The following is a 19839-nucleotide window of genomic DNA, read 5'->3' as shown; positions in this document are numbered from 1 at the left end:
AATACTCTTACTTTGTTATATGCTTGGCAAATATGGTTTTTTTCTACTTAATATGCTCAAAGTAATAAAATTCATTCTCATATCAACAATTGTTAAATTTAGTTTATTTGCTACTCATCTATATGCTAGAGTAGCATGAAAACGTTAGATAATATAGTATCTGAAGCCAAAATATTGTGGTCATTATCTTAAAATATTGTATTATACTAATTTATATAATAATATAGTTTTTATATATTTATGAATTTAAAGTTATATTGAAATGACATGATTTTTAATTTTATATATATATATATATATATATATATATATATATATATCTATCTGTGTGTGTGTGTTGACTAGCTTGAGTATATGAATTGATTGCGGCACTGGATTGATAGTATCTTATTTATATTAAAAAAAAAAATTATTAATACACATTGAGAAAAAAATAAATGAGTAAAATATTTTGGGCCTGGACTTTTGAGATTGGATCCAAGCGGCTCTTCGGCCCAAACCAAAAGTCTAAATTATAATTAGAAAAATATTGAAGTGGGCATAGTGTTTGATCCAATTCAAGGGTCGCACGGTGGTGCAACGTCGATGGAGCCCCCGCCGTTCCAGGAAGTCTCTCGTTGTGACGTCTGCAAATGCAGTTTCACGGCCTTCCGCCGTCGGGTAGCTATTTTAATTCTTGCCCGTTTGAGTTGTGTTTCCTTGATTTAAGGTTTTCATCCTTTTCCCCCCGATGATTTTCGCTTGGTATGTACTGAATTGATTTCTTTGAACGTTGTTGATTTGATCTGCCGATGCGAATTGATTGGTGAATCCAATAAAATTAAATTGTGAATGATGATGATTATGTTGGTCGCGGATATGTAAATCTGTTATGTTAGATTGTGCGAAATGGTAGATGGGAATCAGGTGCTTGAATTCGGGAATGAAAGCGGAACTCTCACTGATGGTTAATGCACGTGGCTTTAGTTTTTGTATTTCTCGTTGCCCCTCGTCAAATGGAAGTGATACTTCCAAGTTCAATGTTTTTTTTTTTGCCTTTCAGTTTGCTTTGCTTTAGCACCTTTTTTTTTAAATTATTTTCTAAAGGGTGGATTCTAGTTGCTATGAAAAAGACAAATTGAAACCTGGAAGACCAAACTTTAGATAGTTCCCCTTCATGGATTGCAGAAAACTATGCCATATAATTTCATACTATTATTCTTTATACATATTTATCCCTCCTAATCACATCCTTCGTTTCATATATGTAGCATCACTGCCGATGTTGTGGCCGAACTTTATGTGCTGAACATTCATCAGATCAAATGGTATGCCACCCCCCTCCCCCAACTCACACACAAACATACAAACAGTTGTATGCATGTATGAAAGTAGAGGTCATCTATATCTTAAATTTATTTTCCTCTCTTTCTTTTTCAGGCCTTGCCACAATTTGGTATTCACTCAAGTGTCCGTGTATGCGCGGTTTGTTACAATGATCACTCTAGGTAATTTCACTTGCTCGTGGATACGATTTTTGAAGCCAGAACATAGACTTTGACTGTCTAGATCATACTCAAGTTCTTTCTATCCTGCACCTTACACTTTTACCTTTTTCTTGGGTGACATTGCTCTGTTATAAATTTGATACTCACTTGAGGGCTGCCGAATTTTTGAATTCTTCCGGGCATTGCATTGAAAGAAGTGTACTTGAACATCCTGATATTATATTTGACTTGGAATAATGTGCAGTTTTGAGGAAGATGGTTCTTGTTTTTGGTGGAGCCAGACTAAGATTTCTTTACCATATCTTGATTTGGGATTAGTGAGCATGAAAATCCTTGTATGCCGTGATATTTCTCTGAATACCTTTGAATATATGTCTGCTTCTCATGTTCAACGAGAGCTCTTTATTGGTCTCCAAATTTTCAGAGACGGAGCGATTTGTCTTACTTTCTCTGTGATACCTCTCCCTTTTATTTTGTCAACAGCACTGATGGATCTCATCTGTCCTTTAAACTCTTTGGTTCATATCTGTTGTTCCCAGCATGAAGATGTATGTCTTTGGATTTCTAATATACAGTGGTGCAAATTATTATTAGATTGAAGAAAGATGATGCACCAGCTTCTCCAAGTGCGGTTAATGTTATAACTGATTCTGTTTCAAGATTAGATATCGGTGCAATTGCAGATGCCAAACCTGAAGTAAATACTGAAAAACTTCCTACTCCTGACATTCTAGATTGCAAGTGTGGAATGCCTTTATGCATTTGTGAAGCTCCAGCTCCTCTACAGATCATGTGACAATAAAGGCAAGAGTTTCGCTGTATCTACTATCTACAAATTTGTCCTTTTGCAAACCTCGGAATCATTATGAAATTATTTTATCACAGCCATTAAAAAATACCTCCATTCCACCAGTCCAGTCAAACCAAAAGGTGAAAAAAGCAGAGTCAACACCTAAGAGTAAAGGTTCAACATCGAACAGTAAGCATAGGTATACAACTGGAACTAATTATTGGCATCTATTCTGTGTTCTTGAATTAAATGTTATCATGTGCATCTTTATTGGGATCAATTGTCTTTCATTTTTTTGCAGTTATTATTATTATGTTTCTTAGATATTAAAGCAATCAGATGAAAATCTTGCAGTACATTTTTCAATCCTGGTCAAGTTGTCAACACCCGAACAGATCTATCAACCATTGATTATGAAGTTACAGGAGAGGTATATAAAATGTTCCTTCGTCTTTGGAACTGAAGTATATGAAGGCAGCACTACATTGTAGCATGATAATAAGTAATAACTGCGGAGATCCTTATTACTTGATATTTACTCGTTATTGCTTAGGGTTTACGTGAAGCAATTAAAAACGGCGACACGGCCGCTGCTAAAGACCTTTTGAGACAGGCACCTATTTTCTCTTCTTTTGATTGTCGATTTATGATTTAGACTTCTTGGCTGTGATATGTCTTGTACATCATACAGGGGGTGGATGCAAATTATACTGACAAGCAAGGCTCGTCTTTATTACATCTGGTACCCTCCTGTCAAACTCTCCCTTACTGTCTATTCAGAAAGGTAGATGTGTAGGAATAACAGTATCTCTTGACTTGATGTATATTATGCAGGCAGCAGTTTTCAATCAAACTGAGATAGCTTTTACTCTTATGGACCATGGTGCAAGTTTGGACTGCAAAAATTCACAAGGTAAGTGATTCCAGTGCCTTCTGCATCTCTAAATAGACCTATTTTGAAGAATCATTATGATATCTTTCCAAAAGAAGAGACATTCGAGAAACAATGATCAGTCAGTCTACATTGTCAATTGAAATTATAAGCTCAATTTCAGTCTCTAGGTTTGCTTCTTTAAACCACACACCATGATTGTAAAAACTGATTATTTGGACCTAGTCAGATAGGAGGTAAAGCCCATCGCACCTCCTAGTTTCATTTGCATTTTTTTCCAAGTGTGTATTTTTTTTTCATTGAAGGGGGGGTAACATTACATATAAAGAAGCTGTTTTTTTAGATGTTATGTTATCTGTCTGCAGGCGAAACACCACTAGATTGTGCTCCTGCAACGTTACAGTACAAGATGAAAAATAAGATGGAAGAGAACATCCCGTCTGGCCCATAACGTGTCTTTATGACTTGTGAGTACCTCCATTTCTATATTAAGCTGTAAAACTGTGTATGCTCCTCGAACAAATCTGATCATGGTTCAATCTTTTTTTTTTTTTGAGGTTTTGCATATAAAGGACCAAATAACTTGGTTTGAGGATTGACTTTTCTTGATATGCGAAGAACTCCAATCATCTGTATTAGTTTCCAAGTAACTTTCCCCAGATTCAATAAAGAGAGTATATTTCTGTCTCTACAATAATTGCACGACACGAGAAATTTCGCAAGTGGACGATGATCCAACTTATGTTTTTTGTGAGAATTAAATTTAGACATGAAATCGAAGGCTCCTCGTTGGAGAGGTCTCCCCAACTCACCATCATAATCTTCGCTAAATCACAAAATCTGTAAATGAAAATTTATGTGATTATGCGTAATTTGTAAGCATGCCCTTTCAAATGATATGTTTAGCTACATGGAAATAAAAGATAGAAATTAATATAGCAAGAGGGAAAAAGTATTAAAGGATTTGAAAGTTACTGTGGGATAGCTAAAAGATGTAATCATGTAGAATTTTAATGACATATATAAAAAATTTATTTTAGCAAATTAAAATAGAAACAAAAACAGCTAGTAATACAGGCTGTTATTTCCATTGTATCTTATTTTTTTATTATCTTTTTAAAAAATGTGTTTATTATTTTTAAAGGAAAAAAAAAACAGGACTAAAACGAATCGATGCAACGATAAAATCGTGTTTTTTTATATAATAATAATTGACACGGCAATCAGAAAAGGAGAAAAATATGGGCATGCCGATTAAGCACGATTCCCCATGCATATAACCACAAAAATAAAACATACAAATTATGAAATATTAAAATGTCAGGCGGAAGAAAATCCAATGTTTATGCCATACTTCTTTTTCTAGACTATATATTTAGGATTAATCATGGAGCTGAATCATTCCAGTTTATTCCAAAATCCATGTGCTTTTCTCCAAAAAGTCGAGGCAATGCGTCCTATGATCCGTTGATTCTTGTATAATAATGATTTCAAGCGATCCCATATTCTGCATTTTCTAGATACACACAGAACCCAGAAGATTATTACCGGTCTCTCGTCTGCCATTGTTCTTTTCAGCACTAATTCGTTTTCTTTTGGAAAATAATCCCGCAAGAACGTGGAAGAAATGATGGGTTGATGTTTCACTAAATGTATCAAGAACCGGTATGATAAAGAGGCGTCCTTTGACACTATTTTCTTCCAGATTTGGTCTATTGAATCGATTCCGTCATTTGAGGAGTTGTCTAATGGCGACGCCCGCGAATTTTTTGTTTAATCAAAGGGATTTCCAGATGTTATCTTTGAGCAGGCTTTCCTCCAATGCTTCTGTTTCAGCAGCCTCTGATATAAGTGAAGGGAGGTTTCTTAACGGTTTCAGGCTAAAGGGATACTGCTCGGAAAATTTTAGCAAGATTTTGTGGGATAGTAATGGTAATGGGAACAGTTATGGACTGCAAAAAGCCATGGCTTTTCCCCATTTATTGTGCGTTTCTGAGGAAGTTGTTAGGGTTGAGGATCAGGAGAAGGGTGTGAATTCTAAGGTTTTCAATGGTGCGCGTGATCGGAATATGGGAAGTAGCGGAAGCTTAACTGGTTTTTCAGAGAAGCATTTGCCCCGGAAAACCATGGTAGCTGTTGATGTTGATGAAGGTGTGACTTTTCTTGATTTCGAGAAAATTTTATCGATTGAGTTTAGCCTTTTGGAAATGTCTGATCCATTGATCGATGACTCACTTAGAGGGAATCACCATTGTATATTGAATTTTCCTGACAACTTTCTGTTTGCTTCGGTTTTTGAATTTGCCATGGTGCAATATAACTTATGTTTTTAGCTAGAACTTCCTGTGTGATAATCAAATCTTATGCTACTATTGCATACCAACCTCCCATGTAGGAATATTTTACTTGGTCATTGATCAGCTGCATAGTTTTCTATATTGTTTCGCAATAAGCAAAATTTACGGAACTCATATTTGTTCGGCGATTGGAACTTATCATGACCCTTATATTCCATTCTCGGCATAATTTGCAGAAGTTGTAGTCGATATTTTATAGCAATTTCAGTTATTATGTCCATGAGTATTCCATGCTTTACTCAGTATTATCACCTGTTTATAATCGATTGCTTCAACTGTGGGTTTTTGGTTTCAGTTCTTGGGAACTTCGTATCAGCCCTCAATCAGTTCATTGCCGATCGATACTCTCAGAGTCACTTGATATCAGAATACCACGTCTATGAGTTTTTCAAGGTAATCTTTCATCTTTTTAAAGAGTCTTGTTTCACTAATACTTTCTAGCATGGTTTGTAATGTTATGGCTTCAAGAATAGCATTATTAATTTGATCCAAGTTATATTTTACTTTTTTATGTACCATGGAGATTTTATTTTCAAATGGTTGTTCAATTTTCATGGATTTTTCCAGAGAGAAAATGGTTCATAGGACCTTAGATTGCCTATTATGGAAAACTTCACTCTTTCTCGGGTTGAGCATTCTCTTATGTGAGCTGATATAAAACTCTTCTTACCAGTGCATTTGTATACATATCCATGCGTTGAGGTGTTGTGATTACTTTCATTTGTTATATAACTTGATTATATGCCTATATTTTCCCTATCAATGACTAGATTGCATAGATGCATTTTCTGATTCACTTCGTATTTTTTTCACAGATATGGAACTGCTCACGTGATGAAGGTATATAGAATCTTATATATTCTTAGTCATGTACTTTTTCCTCGGTGTGAGTTGATAGGTTTTTGTGCTGTTTGATTATATTTAAAAATTAGAAGACAAATTTGTGTTTTGCTTGATGTTTTTCCCTTAAAGTGAGAACAAATTATATTGTCATTGTTCTTGTATCTCTATCGTCGTTTGTTTCCACGTTAAAAGGATCCACTAATAATATCGTCATTGTTTTTCAGGCACGCTTTTTGTCTTCTGCTTAGTTGACTTGGTTGATGGGATATATTTGGCCTTAGAACACTTCTTAGTCTTAATGTTTACTATTTTGGACTTTGGTTATCATCTATCTTGTTTTGTCACTATTGACTTCTGTATTTGAATAATAATGGTAAATATAATGTGCCACTGCTGATAAATTCCAAGTCTAAAACATGTTCCCGTGTTCTAAGATTCCATGGATAAGTACCTTAGCAAAAGTTGTCATTTCTTTGGCAGCGGATATCCGAGTTCACGAGTTCTTTAAGACCTCGTATTTCAAGAAAGGGATTCATCCAATCCCTGGTGCTCGAAAAGCTCTTCAAAACTTATCCGAGTCTTGCAACTTGTCCATAGTTACGTATGTACCCTGTGCAGTCCTTGTATTTACTTCCATTTCTTTGTTAGCTAGGTAATAATTAGTTTAGTTGTGATTCTTCATAGGTCCCGACAGATCGCAATCAAAGAACACACAATTGAATGGATTGAGAAACACTATCCGGATCTCTTTCAGGAGATCCATTTCGGCAATCACTTTGCTTTGGATGGGCAATCAAGACCCAAGTCAGACATTTGCAGGTATGCCATTCTAACTGCTGCAATCTTTTTCTTTAGGAGTTTGCTTTCATGATTTTTTGGTTCAAAAGAATTAAGAATATTTATGAGCCGCCTGACACACTAGTCTTTTTGTCACAGGTCGTTGGGAGCAAAAGTTTTGATTGATGATAATCCGAGATACGCCATTGAGTGCGCCGAAGCTGGGATTAAGGTTCTTCTTTTCGATTATGAGAATTCATATCCTTGGTGCAAGATGGAGAATATATGCCAGCATCCTCTTGTCACCAAGGTACACAACTGGGAAGAAGTAGAAAATCAGTTGACCTCATCTGTTGTTTCTTAAAGACGTCCACCCCAAAACTGTGTTTAAGGATTACATAGTAAAAATTTCATAGATTCTTGTTGCCGGTCCAAATTTCCGAGGAAAAAAACTAGAGAAAAAGGAAGCTGTATTTTTATGTATCATCATTCTACGAGTGGTAAGAATCCTGATGAAATTTAGAGTGTCGTTGGTGATTGATCTCTCTGTCGCGGGGATAATTTATCTGTAGCTATATATAGGGGTAAATATGAAAATTGCTCGTCTTTTTATTAAAAGAGACAATTGGATCTAGTCTCGATTCCCTTTATGCTATACTGGTTATATCATGTCCGAACTTACTTGAGATCGGTTTGGTTCGAAATTTCAGAGGTTTCTTTATAAGAAGCTACTGCAAATTTAGATAGTATGTTTCAAAGTCCCCTGCAAACCTGATTCTAGCTTATGAGGTAGAGAATCTTATATACAAATATATCTGAAAGATACTTGGGGGATGTACATGCAACTCTCTCTCAGTTAATCAATCTTCTCCACCAACTTGAAACCATAAGCCTCTAAAATATCAAGGGCTGCAAAAATAACCCAAATAATTAACTTTAAAGAAATCAAGAAACATGCATGGCAGAGCAGAACATACATACCTGGCAAATAAATTTCAGGATCAATTGGCCTCAAAACACCGGTTGCTTCCACCTTTTTCCCGAGTATGAGCTGCACATAAAAATCACATGTTTTTATTATTTTAATTTTATTGAAATAACTTGTGGTTTCATATACTGGTCAAAAAGTAAAACGAGTAAATACCAGAGCTCCAATGGCTGCTGGGATCCCTACAGTTAAAGCCATTGCTGTGTATGACTTCTCCTTCTCCTTATTAGTCCTTCCTAATTCCAAAAGAGTTGCTCTGTGGTTTTCAGAAGGTTGGCCATTTGGGAAATCTACCTCTATTTCGTGGTGCAAAAGTACCATATCCTGGACTCAAACAGGTAGTCATTGTGTAATATAATTTTCAGCTATGAACTGACAAATCTATTCAATGACTAGCTCGAATTACCTGTTCTGTGCCCAAATACACCAATCTTTCTTCCATGCGGATGCAGGTGACATCAAATGCACATTTGCAGAAAAGTGGTATTTCTGTCCTCTCAAGGAATCCAAGAAATCTATGTTAAAACAACTTTAAATTAGAAAATTCATTCACATACAGAGACCATTTAAGGTGTAAATGAAGACCAAAGAATATAACAGAAAGCCTATTTTAGAGTCAGCGTCATATATCTGTAATTAAAATAAGACCTCTCTGATGACATATATGGGACGGGACTCACACAATAGTTTTAGCCGTCTTCGATGCTGTATCTCTTTCTTTGCAAAAACCAAGAGCTATGATACTCTCTTCGATCTCTTTCTCGCCTATTTTTGTTTCAGCCAAAATAGTGGTATGAATGTTCAGAAGTTCCAGTATAAAGTTTCTGTAAGTGGGTCTAATCTCATTTTCTAATATGGGGATTGCTTCGGTAGAAAAGAAGCCAAGTCTTGCTAGTGTCCCCATTATTTCTCCAAAACCTGCACCAAGGCATAAATTCACAGTGTCAACTCAAATTAGAAAGGCAGGGGAAGTTGCTAGTAAGTCCTCCACTTCTCAATTTTGGGCCTTTGGCTATTGAGTGGCAATTTGAGTTTGTCGGGCAATTTAAATCATGTGCTTAATTTTTTCCTTGTTTTATTTTGTTATTGAAAATGATGTCAAGATATGCTTGTAACTTAAACACCAAAGACGTATTAAATTGAACAAACATGAAGCACAAAATACGATCATGCCTTCATATCGGAGAGTTCCACGGAAGATGGTTAATGCTTCATTTCCTATCCCATAAAGGTCTCCATAAACCAAGGAGTTCCGGTTTGGAAGGCATTCCAATGCAAATGCTGGAAAATCTGGTATTCTAAGCTTTGAAGCTGAATCGTAGAGGCTGTCCCCTGCATGCATGGAGTCATGGACTAGCATCATAAACAAGCGAATAATCTTGTATTGTGGAACATGTATTGCTGTATCGAATGGAAGAACTCACTTTTACCAACATATAAAAGTAAAGGAAAGGGATCAAACTATTAAGAAACGTGTAGATCGAATGGTTGAAACTAATCAGAAAATGAAAGTTCAAAAATATTTTATACCAAATCATGTATTTGTGTGTAGTGCCAATAAATATATTTAACAGAACTTATTTCAGGTGATCAAAATAGCTTGATTCTTTTGTCAATAAGTAGAGACAGGGCCTTGGTATCATGCTTGTGTAAACTCACCATCAACATGCTTTATTTCTCCGTGATGTTTGTACGTGGCTGGATTGCGTCCAGATCGGATTGCTCCTGCTGGACTCCAACTGAAAATAGTACAGTGAAAAATAGGCTTTACATTGTATTATCATCCGCTGCCCAAAGGCTTTGGTGATTGGAAGTAAATTGACACATTTCATTCAGGCATTGCAGATTTTAGGTTGATTGCTCATGGGTAACAGCCTATTTCTTGCCGTTTGGTGTTTCCACATATGTCAAATTATATATTAAAGTATACCTAAATTTGTAACCTAATGGGTTATTAGCAGCATCTGGAGCTGGAAGACCACCACAGTAAGAAATGAAAGACTTGATCTTTCCCCCTCGTACGTGTGCTTGATTGATCATCTTCATTGCCATCATGTGGTCTGTACGACGAAGCGAGATGATTTGTGAGAATAAGAAAACAATTAGATTACAACTCATACAACTGTCCACTGTCAAAAAAAGTTACCAATTCCAGGGTCCAGGCCCATCTCGCACAGAAAAGTAACTCCAGAATTTTTAGCCATTTCATCAAGCTTGGACATGGAATCATCAACATAGCTAGCGGTGACAAGATGTTTCCTAAGCTGAAAAGGAGGTGTGACATTTCATGTTACAAAATGAGCAAAGGTTGATGGAATACCAAATAGCAAAATGAGGCACTGGAGATTTGCACTGGAGATAATCAACATAGCTAGCAGTGACAATATGTTTCCTAGCTGAAAAGGTGGGATGAAATTTTAGATTTAAAAAATGTGTAAGGTAGATGGAATATGAAGTGACGAAATGAGGCACTGGAAGTTGGATCCAAAAAATTATTTTATCATAGGAGCTCTCTTTGTCTGGGCACTTTCACTGAAACTGCAGAGATTCATGTACACCACATGCAGGTCGTCTTTTGAGCCAAATAAATTGATTGTGTAAAAATCCAAAGAGCATCATATCATATTATAAAATATACGATTCATCAATTTCAGCGAGGAAGTAATGAAGTCTAGCAGTTGTCACGCCATATTTGTATGAAAATTTTCTATATAATAGACATTACATCCCATTGGGGAAGATTATTTAATTTTGTTGTACCTACAAACCAAATACTGATCTCACCATTGTTTTTGTGTTAATCCTTCCACTAGTGATATTGCACGGCCAAAGGATGTTTAAGAACTTGTTTGTTAGATCTATACAGATTATCACAGTTACTAGGAAAAAAGAAATTTCAACGACTTTCAATCAATCAACTTTTGAAGACCAAAGTTCAATTTCCTAAACCTGCCATAAACACGCAAACTTAAATCTTGACCCCCATTACAGTGCCAGGTTTGTCAGCTGTATAGCGGTATATATCTTTCTAACTATATCGATCAAAGTAGCATCTGTACCTGAAGGCATGCACTAGCTACGTTACTGTGAAAACTGGGAGGCAGTAAACTGATGACAACATCAACCTGTATATAACCATGAAGCTTGTAAATCATTTATATTCTAATCAAAAGCCCAAACTAACACTTAAGTACACTAAACAAAATCATTATGTATTACCATCCAGTTACAAGTTTCAAAAACCACTAAGAAAGGGGAAAAAAATAAGTTTATCATAGTAATAGCATCTAAAAGTCCAACGTTAGCAGGTGCCCAGAAACATCTTGTCTTCATCATCTTCAGTGTCTGGACTATCTCAAGGAAAAAAATTGCTTTATTACAAGAAAAAGGTGCAGAAGATATACCAGAGAAATGTAATTACAGAGACTCTCATGATTCAAGGCATCAAGCTGAACTGCTGTTGCATTTGGAATTCCCTTAGCTACCTGGAATCCATATAATAAGCTAATTGTTTAGTTTAAATTACCCATGATCATTTTAAGAAGAGGTACAACATAAGGACACGATTGAAAGTTCGAACCTCTTGTGCATCTTTGAGGAAAAGAGAACCCACGATAACTTTGATACAAGTATTCTCTTGAAAATCTTCTGTAAGACATGATTTTAACCATTTTTTTGATGAACCGCAACCAATTGAGGTTAGAAATTCTGCAGCTGGTCGACAAACTCGACCAGCACCTAATATCAGGATGACAGCTTCAGTTTTTGTATCATTGTCCTTCTCTAGACTCATCTCTTTGAATTTGACAACCTTAAGGGTCACAACATTGTTTATGCTGTCAACATGACTCTCACTTGGATTAGCAAGTGAAGCCAAAGAATCGATGACTTTATCTAGAAGTGCTTTATCATCTGCCCCAATCTGTTGAGAACAGTAAATAATCAGAAACAACAAGCAAACTAAACAACTGCGTTTGGATAAAAAGGCATACATATATCATGAACTGATGAAACTCGTACGACTTTTGACCTGTGAACCATCTGATGTTACAAACGAAGTAAGGTAGTAAAACACTTATCACACATTATTCCCTTTTGGATACTTGTTGGTTCATCGCCTCACCTGATAATTTGAAAACTTCTACATTTTCGGGTAAATAAAATGATATTGGAAGACTGAAAAACCAAGAGCTTAGACAACAGTCTGTATGCGTTTTTACTCTTAATTTAGGGATTTGTCAGTAGTTTGTTACTTCCAGTGTATTATGATATTTTACTTCCATCACTTCTTATTACAACAATTTCACTTACGATATATGAAGAACAAACAATAATATAATTGGAAAGACTAGTGCAGGTATACAGAATTCTTCATGTGAGCAATTCACACACAACTTCCATTGTCATCAGAAATATGATTTACATAAGGCATAACTTACTTCAAGTTCTGAGTAAGACATAGCCTTCGTGCTCTGACCTACATCAAATTTCACCAATTTGAAAGAGACACCTGCTGCTTCAATTATATCCAAAGCTTCGTTTATTAGGAACTGATCGAACAAATGACCACTCAAAGAAATCTACAGAATCACATGAGCAACAGTGATGTTAATTAATAGTAAATTACAACTTAAAGAACAAATCATTTTTACAGGAGAATTCAGGCAGTGCGAGAATAAAAGAAAAATACCAATGTAGTATGCTTCATCTTTTCGGACTGGATATTTGGTAGGTTTCTTGATGGATCCCTGTCACAGGAAAAAGAAAAACCAAAGAAACTGAAATTATGTACTGAAATTTTGAGTTATTTGACTCAAATATTGGGTTGTACCGTTGTACAATAATAGATAGGCATCATTTCAAGTTTGCAGGCATATATGTATTTGTGTATGGCAAAAAATATGTAACACTCTACTCCATATTCCTCCTCTACACGGAATGAAATTTGCTCTGGAGAAAAAACTACTCCATATTCATCCTCTATGACTATGCTGAATGAAATTTGCTGAGAAAAAACTACTCCATATTCCTCTTCTACGTTGAATCACACTGCTCTGCAAATTTTTTTCTCCTTCTCCAGCCTCTTGTTTTTTTTAAACTTTAAAATACAAACATATCATCTTGAATGATGTGATTTCAATCAAGTAACACATGTATTCTAACCAAAAAATCTTATTAATCATCAAAAACATTAATTATTATACTAACAAAATAGATTACCGTTTCATTGGCAACAACGGTGAGTAAGTAACGACTAAGTTTGACTGGATTTTCATACTCCGTATGCTCTTAACATGCCAGTAAACTCAAGAAAAGACCAGATTGAGGCAAAACAAAGAAATTAAGGAAAGATGGTATGTGTAACTTACTCATGATTAGAGTTACGCATTCTGGGAATGTATTCAAATAGAGAAGTAACTGATCCACCATGGACTATACAAGCTCTCCTTAAGTGCATGGGTAACTCTTTAAGATATTTTGAAGACGCTAGAACCCCAACAAATTCAGATAAAATATCGCCAAAGTGTTGGGAAGCCTTCATGGTAATAAAAATATGTGGAAATGATTAGAAACCAATTTTATACACATCATATCCATTCCATGAAAGATAAATACTCACATGAAATTGACAAAACAAAAAGATTATATATCTCTAACCTCTCTCGCAAACTCGGTCGGAAGAATGTCCACAGCCGAGCATATCACACCACTACCCTCCATGTCATGATGGTAAGAGTTATTGAGGGGATCATATCTGTAATACAGTTTTTATCAATTATAAAAAGATAATGGAAAGAACTATGAGAAATTTCATCCTTGCATCTTGTGATTGTGACACGGGAAAAAGATCATCGTATATTATAGAAGTGGAAGAATTTTATCTCCTGAAACATCAGGCAATGGGGACCATTTAACGTGGCTGATTTATGTCCCAATAGTAAAATATTAGGCAATTCAGTTCTGATATTTATATGGATAAAGAAAAGTACCTAAAGAAAGGTGAGTCGATGAATGTAGTTTGGTTGATAAATTCAATGGAACCTCCTATATCACAACTTATATCTGATATCCCAACAAGTGGACAACCATTCCTCATCAGATCTTGCAGCTGCACGGTGGTCAATAGTCGAGGGTATCTTTTTTCCCAATACATACAATTGACTGCCAGAGCAAACGAAAGAACCCAATTATCAACCAAATATATTGTAAATTAGATTAAAATTCCACAAAAACCAGCCTCATGAAAATGCATTAAAAGACCTGGTGGTCAATTTCATTAAGTCGACTAGATTAAAAGAGATCTTAAGGAGAGTGTTCCATGAGTGCCTTAAGACCATGATTTTACTTGTGACCAGACGTGAGGTAACAAAGATCAACATTAACAAATAAGTTCTGGAGTGATAATATTGGTAAGGTAGATTTTGCAGCAAAGCAAGAAGTCAGAATTGGCAATGAAGAAATCCATGAGTTGGTTCATAGCACTCATTTATAATGAATTGCATAATTGATTTACAAGGTTTGATTCATACAAAATTGGTGCTGGATAGATTAGCCCAAAATTATGCCAATTAAATTAATGATCGGTACAGTCACATGTTGCGAATGACGGCTCAGGAACTGCCAAGTTCGGTGGTAATGGCTGATGAATTCACCATAAAGATATGTAAAAGGAGGTAAAAACTTAACAAAAGGTTAAATGTATGTTTCAAAGGTAAAGAGACTAACATTTTGGAAATTTCAAACAATAAGATCAAATCCAAAGCATATTTCTGAGACTGTTTAACTAGAGAGACCTAAAAGCAACCAAGACAGCTTTCATAAACATGCAGAAGAGTTGGCACTTTAATAAAGCTCAATTATATATGCTCCTAAAGAACATAATAAGAAGGAGAAACTGGTTCGCTTCTTGGTAAGATATAACAAACATTCAAATTCAACTGTTACAGAACTCTCTTGTCTTTGAAACCGTAAATTGTTCAATGAAAATTCAAAGATAAGGTTGCTCAAGAAGTTGAAAATTTTCCTAGGGTCCAGAGAAAAACATGAAGCAAAAGTTATTTATCAGGAAATCTTAGTAACATAAAGTTTCTCAAGCTGCCGCGATACTTAAAAGCAAAAGTATGGCATAAATGTGGAGAAAAACTAATACTCTGAAATAAATGATACTGACCTAGCACCGAAGCGAATGGGGCTATCTTTTCATGAAAAATGGGTCTATAATGTTCCGGATGTGCATAGTAGTCAGCCTGATGAAAACACAACAAAGGTAATAGGTAAATTTATTTGCTTCGCCCATGATCACAATGATGAATGGAAAAAGATTTTATGGAAAACTTGAATAGATAATTCAAATTATCCACATGCATGTAACACTGTGCCATTGCCGCTCAGACAAAAATATCTTCCTGCTAATACAAAACCTGACAAAAGAATGGAAAGTTTAATCCTTCACCTTATCAAATAATTTAGAAGGATCTTTCGGTTCCACCATGTCCTGACAGGTTACAATGCAACCATATACTTGACAGACTCTCTTTGAGGTCCGCCCTGCTTCCCCAACATTTTTGGCCTAACCACACAAAAATGCACTGGTTACAACACAATTGAAATTCAGATTGAAGTTCATTATACTTGAGTATACTTTCCGTCCTAACATTGGGAATAGGCATTCATTACGTGCAGGGTTTAGCCAGAAACTTTTAATCTGGTGGGCGAAATATATTTCCTACTCTTCTTTTTTATATTTATCTTGAAAGTTATATTAATCGGACACTGTAAAATCTTCTCCTATTTCTATAAATAAAACAAAAATTGAAAATATTGGTGTGAAAAAAAAACATAAACATAAAATATTATATTGAATCTTAGGCCTCTTGAACTGATGATAAAGTTACTTAAAACTTACATTTCGGAGGAGATTAATGAAAGAAATTACTAAAAGGCTCGAGAGATAAGGCCACACTGCCACAAGCTGTAATATTGAAACAAATTACATACTATTTTTTTTAATTAGTTTAATTCATTGTGCCATATTGATGTAGGGAAATTAAGATTTGATATATTGTGCTTATGCAAACAATTTTTAGAAAGAAGACCTGCTGGGCAAAACTTTTGCCCACACACACATCCGCCCTGATTACATGTAAGGATACTTGGCAGTACATCCAAACTAAAGAAGGAGAACTTTAAAGTTGAAACGGAAAAAAAGAGAGAGAGAGAGAGAAAAATTTGTAGTCAAATTAAAAGAAAAACATGAAATATTAATATAAGAAAGAAGTCCCTAAAGTCTAAGAATAAAACCATGAAGACAATGAGGACAACAAAATACTATGGTTAAGGTAATTCATACGCTGTGTGACTAGGATTTAGATCTCTCTGCATGCAACCTTATGAAACCAAAAATAAAATTAAACAAAAAAACCAACCACATATTTAAGCATGAAACAGTGGTACAGAACAATTTGTTCCACGATGAAATACAAGAAATAAATTTCCAAACATTGTGTAAGTTCATCACTAAATTTCCAATCCTAGGATACTCAACATTTTATTTAATCAATAAAAAATTCATTTCCTGAGGATCTGATTTCGTACACTGAAGTGAAACGATGAGCAGTAGTGAGTTATGAGATAAAAACTCTTCATATCCGCAACTAAAAAAATATTTGCATAATCAAACCAAGCTGTCGAAAGTGAATCAAAGAAATTACCATCTCAAATAATTCAGGAAGCCTAATTGGATCCACAAAAGTATGGGGAAGAAGCTGAAATATTTCTCGTGCACCTTGTGAGACTGTAATAAATATGATTAGGTAAGTGAGAGAAAAAAGTAAAAAATCCATAGCACATATATTTGCAACTAAGTTACCAATAGAGTCAAATAAATCTGAAAAAATCATGTTCCTTGATGAGAGAGAACTAAAAAAAGATATACATACGCTCAAGAAATACTCCAGTGTAACATTTGCCCAAAGAAGAGGATGCTATATAAAGGAAGTATGGTAGGACTTGACTCATATTTAGCTATGTGGAGATTTAAAAAAAATATCGTATTAACGAAAATTGGAATTAGATAACGGGATTTTCACAGGAGAAAATGGATAAAGGTGAACCACCAGGCACCAACAATACAATACAGTGGCATGACATACCATTTCCTGCACCAGTGAAAACAAATACAAGGGGACAGATTCCTGATGGAAGTCCCATTGTAGCTATCTCTTCCCCAATAGATATCACAGCAGCTTTTGCCATCGCCAGTGAAGAATACATGTAAGATGCACCCAATGATAGAAAAGGCGTTGAATATCCAAGACTAAGAAACCCTGAAGAAAAAACATAGAACATAAGATGATACAGAATTGCATGACATATAACTACACCCAAAAAAGTCTTAAAACTAAATTCAGTATAATATCTGGACTGGATGGATGAAGTAATACAAATTCTTAGCCAAAAACACTCGTTTTAAAATTGCGAAAATTGTTTTAAGATTCTTGCTAACAAAAATGAATGAGCACAGAGCACGCAGTAGTTGATATCTCTCATTCTTTTGTACTTGGACAAGAATTTAAATAGTGCAGAAAGAATTTCAAAAAGAAAGATATCAGCTCAAAAGAATCTATAACTCCAAATATTCCTTCCAGAAAACATCAAGGTGCATACGTTGTCCAAGGCCACTCAAGAAATCAATCATTCCAGCTCTTCCAGCAAATCTTCCAAATGCCAGTAACCTCTTACCATGATCTCCAACTATAAGCTCATAATCAAGTAACGTAGCTCTTTCAGATAAAACCTATAAATCAGCAAGTCAATAAAAACAGAGTTCAAACAATGTACAAGTCAATGTATTGCATGAGGGCCAGGGCCCTGCACCTTATCAAGCAGAGGCATATTTTCTCTTTGGGCCTTGTGAGTATGGGAGAAAAATGCGTAGGCCCTATCAGGAAGAATCATCTCCAGCTGCACCAAAACTAATTATCATAACTTAAAAGGTTCAAAATTATGGTTGTAGAAGAGAGAAAATATCTTAAAAAGCTAAACTACCTTTGGTTGTTTGATACCCAAGATCAGACCACATTCTGACAAGTCCTCTGATACCTCACAACCAACATCTTCATAAAGTGCATCATGATGAATTCGTTTTGTAGACGGCTGCACGATAATCCGGGATATTCCAGTTTTGCCACTGCCACCATGCAGCAGCCATGCACAGTGAGATGGGGTGAGGGGAACCCTTCGCTCCCACTTATTTGTGGACTCAGAGAGAATTCCAACGATTCCGTTACCAAGCATGGTGTGTTATAAACTGTGCCAAGAAAAGCTATGCTAACTCATTCTTTACTTGATTCTAGTGGTACTAAATAGAATTGCATAAAGTTAAAGAACCTCGCGAGCAAGCTCAGGCTAATAAAAATCTGACGACAAGAATTGCTAGGGATAGAGGCAGAGGGAGACTGGAGACATGGATCCTGGCAAAGATGAAAAAGGAATCATAAATAGCTGCAATCGAAAGGGTAACGATTATAGCAAGAAAATTGTATTGTCATACAACACAAAGGAAAACCCAGGATAGTTGAGTAGGTGATCCAGATTTGCACGAGGAGACTGGGTTTAAGCAGGACTTCGTGAATTAAAAAAATTCAAAACTTTATGCATAATAAGATATAATGTTATTTTTTGGCTTCATCCACTGATTGGCATCGTGCTATTTAGTCACCTCGCCAATTGTGAAAGAATAAACAAATAGAAAACAGTGCCCACCACAAAAGAAATACAATTATTTACATTTCATTCTTTATGAGAAACCTCATACCTCGGAAAAAGGGAAGAAAAATTAATCGTACGCTCAATCAGTAAGTGTAGGAAAACGGAAAACAAAGATGCAGAAGCCCGTTCGTGCATGCACAAACACAAGAAACAACAACAGTCTAATAATGTCGAAAACTCTAAACATATCCCACTTGATTTCAGAAAACAAAATTAATCAAACTCTATAAATTAACCAAAATGAGCCAAAATCAAAAAATCTGGTCCAGGAATCCACATTGGCTTGGTAGGTCGGTCGGTCGGTTTGATGATCTGTTTCGAAGATTGCGATTAAACCCAAAAAAAAAAAGTACGTGATCAAGTGCCAGTAAAGTAAAACCAACCTATCCCTTTTATCATCGCATTTCTTGAAAAGTAAAACCCCTTTTCAGATTTGAATTTCCTCCAGATTCTTGCGTATATTCCTCCGCAAAATGCAAATGCCTATGTCAAGAACTCGCAGAATTTATTAATCGAGAGAAGAAGAGCGTCTTTCCATAAATTAGACTTGCTTTGTAATTGGATTTTATCACCTAATTATGGTATTAAAATGGACATTTTCAGAAAATTGCCTTACGTAATTTATTGCTTGGTGGTGTCCGTTACGGATTATATTTTATATATATATATATATATATATATATATATATATATATATATTCAAATGGGTCCATCCGATTTATATTTACAATAAAAAATAATAATATTAACATAAAATTAATAATTTTTCATAGGTCGAATCAAGTCAGAGATATATTTCACAAAATCAAATCATAGATATATCTCGTAAAATTGACTCGTGAGACGTTTTTATGTTATATTTATTGTTATTAAAACTATTCAAAAAATTCTAAATATAAATAGTTATAGATACATAGAAATTATTATGAGTAGGT

At 35.2% G+C, this 19839-nt stretch overlaps 3 protein-coding genes across 8 annotated transcripts; 2 read left to right on the top strand and 1 right to left on the bottom strand.

The window, feature by feature from the left end:
- The first annotated feature begins 505 nt into the window (after positions 1–505).
- Positions 506–3020, top strand: LOC140804233 (vacuolar protein sorting-associated protein 27-like). Of its 2 annotated transcripts, XR_012112139.1 has the most exons (8): positions 506–660; positions 1251–1307; positions 1420–1487; positions 2082–2291; positions 2373–2476; positions 2632–2707; positions 2831–2890; positions 2969–3020. XR_012112139.1 is itself a non-coding variant. In XM_073160103.1 (4 exons), the coding sequence occupies exons 1-4, from the start codon at positions 586–588 to the stop codon at positions 2281–2283; spliced, it is 402 nt and encodes a 133-aa protein (XP_073016204.1). In that variant the 5' UTR covers positions 506–585; the 3' UTR covers positions 2284–2294. The 2 variants fall into 2 exon arrangements, 1 of the variants encoding a protein (XP_073016204.1); XM_073160103.1 differs by lacking the exons at positions 2373–2476; positions 2632–2707; positions 2831–2890; positions 2969–3020 and having other exon boundaries at positions 2082–2294.
- LOC140804232 (uncharacterized) lies at positions 2965–7759 on the top strand. 2 transcript variants are annotated; one of them, XM_073160102.1, is made up of 8 exons: positions 3157–3190; positions 3535–3636; positions 3742–5320; positions 5822–5919; positions 6342–6366; positions 6850–6970; positions 7054–7188; positions 7306–7759. In XM_073160102.1, the coding sequence occupies exons 3-8, from the start codon at positions 4837–4839 to the stop codon at positions 7508–7510; spliced, it is 1068 nt and encodes a 355-aa protein (XP_073016203.1). In that variant the 5' UTR covers positions 3157–3190; positions 3535–3636; positions 3742–4836; the 3' UTR covers positions 7511–7759. The 2 variants fall into 2 exon arrangements, 1 of the variants encoding a protein (XP_073016203.1); XR_012112138.1 differs by lacking the exons at positions 3742–5320; positions 5822–5919; positions 6342–6366; ... (1 more) ...; positions 7054–7188; positions 7306–7759 and adding an exon at positions 2965–3019 and having other exon boundaries at positions 3112–3190; positions 3535–3720.
- A 79-nt stretch (positions 7760–7838) lies between these two features.
- On the bottom strand, positions 7839–19521 carry LOC140804230 (alpha-aminoadipic semialdehyde synthase). 4 transcript variants are annotated; one of them, XM_073160100.1, is made up of 26 exons: positions 19288–19521; positions 18524–18606; positions 18182–18443; positions 18011–18097; positions 17801–17930; positions 17287–17460; positions 16846–16928; positions 15588–15704; positions 15306–15381; positions 14125–14296; positions 13793–13844; positions 13504–13670; positions 12825–12882; positions 12574–12714; positions 11715–12056; positions 11539–11619; positions 11194–11259; positions 10281–10398; positions 10065–10194; positions 9794–9873; positions 9308–9466; positions 8815–9052; positions 8541–8649; positions 8291–8458; positions 8128–8197; positions 7839–8055 (listed from the first exon to the last, which is right to left on the bottom strand). In XM_073160100.1, exons 3-26 carry the CDS (start codon positions 18428–18430, stop codon positions 8003–8005), a joined length of 3120 nt encoding a protein of 1039 aa, XP_073016201.1. In that variant the 5' UTR covers positions 18431–18443; positions 18524–18606; positions 19288–19521; the 3' UTR covers positions 7839–8002. The 4 variants fall into 4 exon arrangements, with proteins under 4 accessions (XP_073016201.1, XP_073016197.1, XP_073016199.1 ...); XM_073160096.1 differs by having other exon boundaries at positions 13793–13889; positions 19288–19520; XM_073160098.1 differs by lacking the exon at positions 19288–19521 and adding an exon at positions 18951–19215 and having other exon boundaries at positions 13793–13889.
- Positions 19522–19839: the final 318 nt, after the last annotated feature.

This window comes from Primulina eburnea, chromosome 11, assembly GCF_022965805.1.
Source record: "Primulina eburnea isolate SZY01 chromosome 11, ASM2296580v1, whole genome shotgun sequence".
Taxonomy (NCBI): Eukaryota; Viridiplantae; Streptophyta; class Magnoliopsida; order Lamiales; family Gesneriaceae; genus Primulina; species Primulina eburnea.
The sequence above is the reverse complement of the archived record's forward strand: the minus strand, read 5'-3'. Positions and strand labels throughout refer to the sequence as shown.

Bases quoted from the DNA above. Each gene is read 5' to 3' on its own strand.
- LOC140804233 (XM_073160103.1), top strand. From the start codon at position 586: ATGGAGCCCCCGCCGTTCCAGGAAGTCTCTCGTTGTGACGTCTGCAAA. The intron at 661-1,250 runs GTAGCTATTTTA...TCATATATGTAG, and splicing joins TCACGGCCTTCCGCCGTCGG to CATCACTGCCGATGTTGTGG. The intron at 1,308-1,419 runs GTATGCCACCCC...TTTCTTTTTCAG, and splicing joins AACATTCATCAGATCAAATG to GCCTTGCCACAATTTGGTAT.
- LOC140804230 (XM_073160096.1), bottom strand. From the start codon at position 18,430: ATGCTTGGTAACGGAATCGTTGGAATTCTCTCTGAGTCCACAAATAAG. The intron at 15,705-16,845 runs GTAATTTCTTTG...TTGTGTGGTTAG, and splicing joins TTCCTGAATTATTTGAGATG to GCCAAAAATGTTGGGGAAGC. The intron at 8,056-8,127 runs GTATGTATGTTC...TTATTTTTGCAG, and splicing joins TCCTGAAATTTATTTGCCAG to CCCTTGATATTTTAGAGGCT.
- LOC140804232 (XM_073160102.1), top strand. From the start codon at position 4,837: ATGATAAAGAGGCGTCCTTTGACACTATTTTCTTCCAGATTTGGTCTA. The intron at 5,920-6,341 runs GTAATCTTTCAT...TTTTTTTCACAG, and splicing joins ACGTCTATGAGTTTTTCAAG to ATATGGAACTGCTCACGTGA. The intron at 7,189-7,305 runs GTATGCCATTCT...TTTTTGTCACAG, and splicing joins CCCAAGTCAGACATTTGCAG to GTCGTTGGGAGCAAAAGTTT.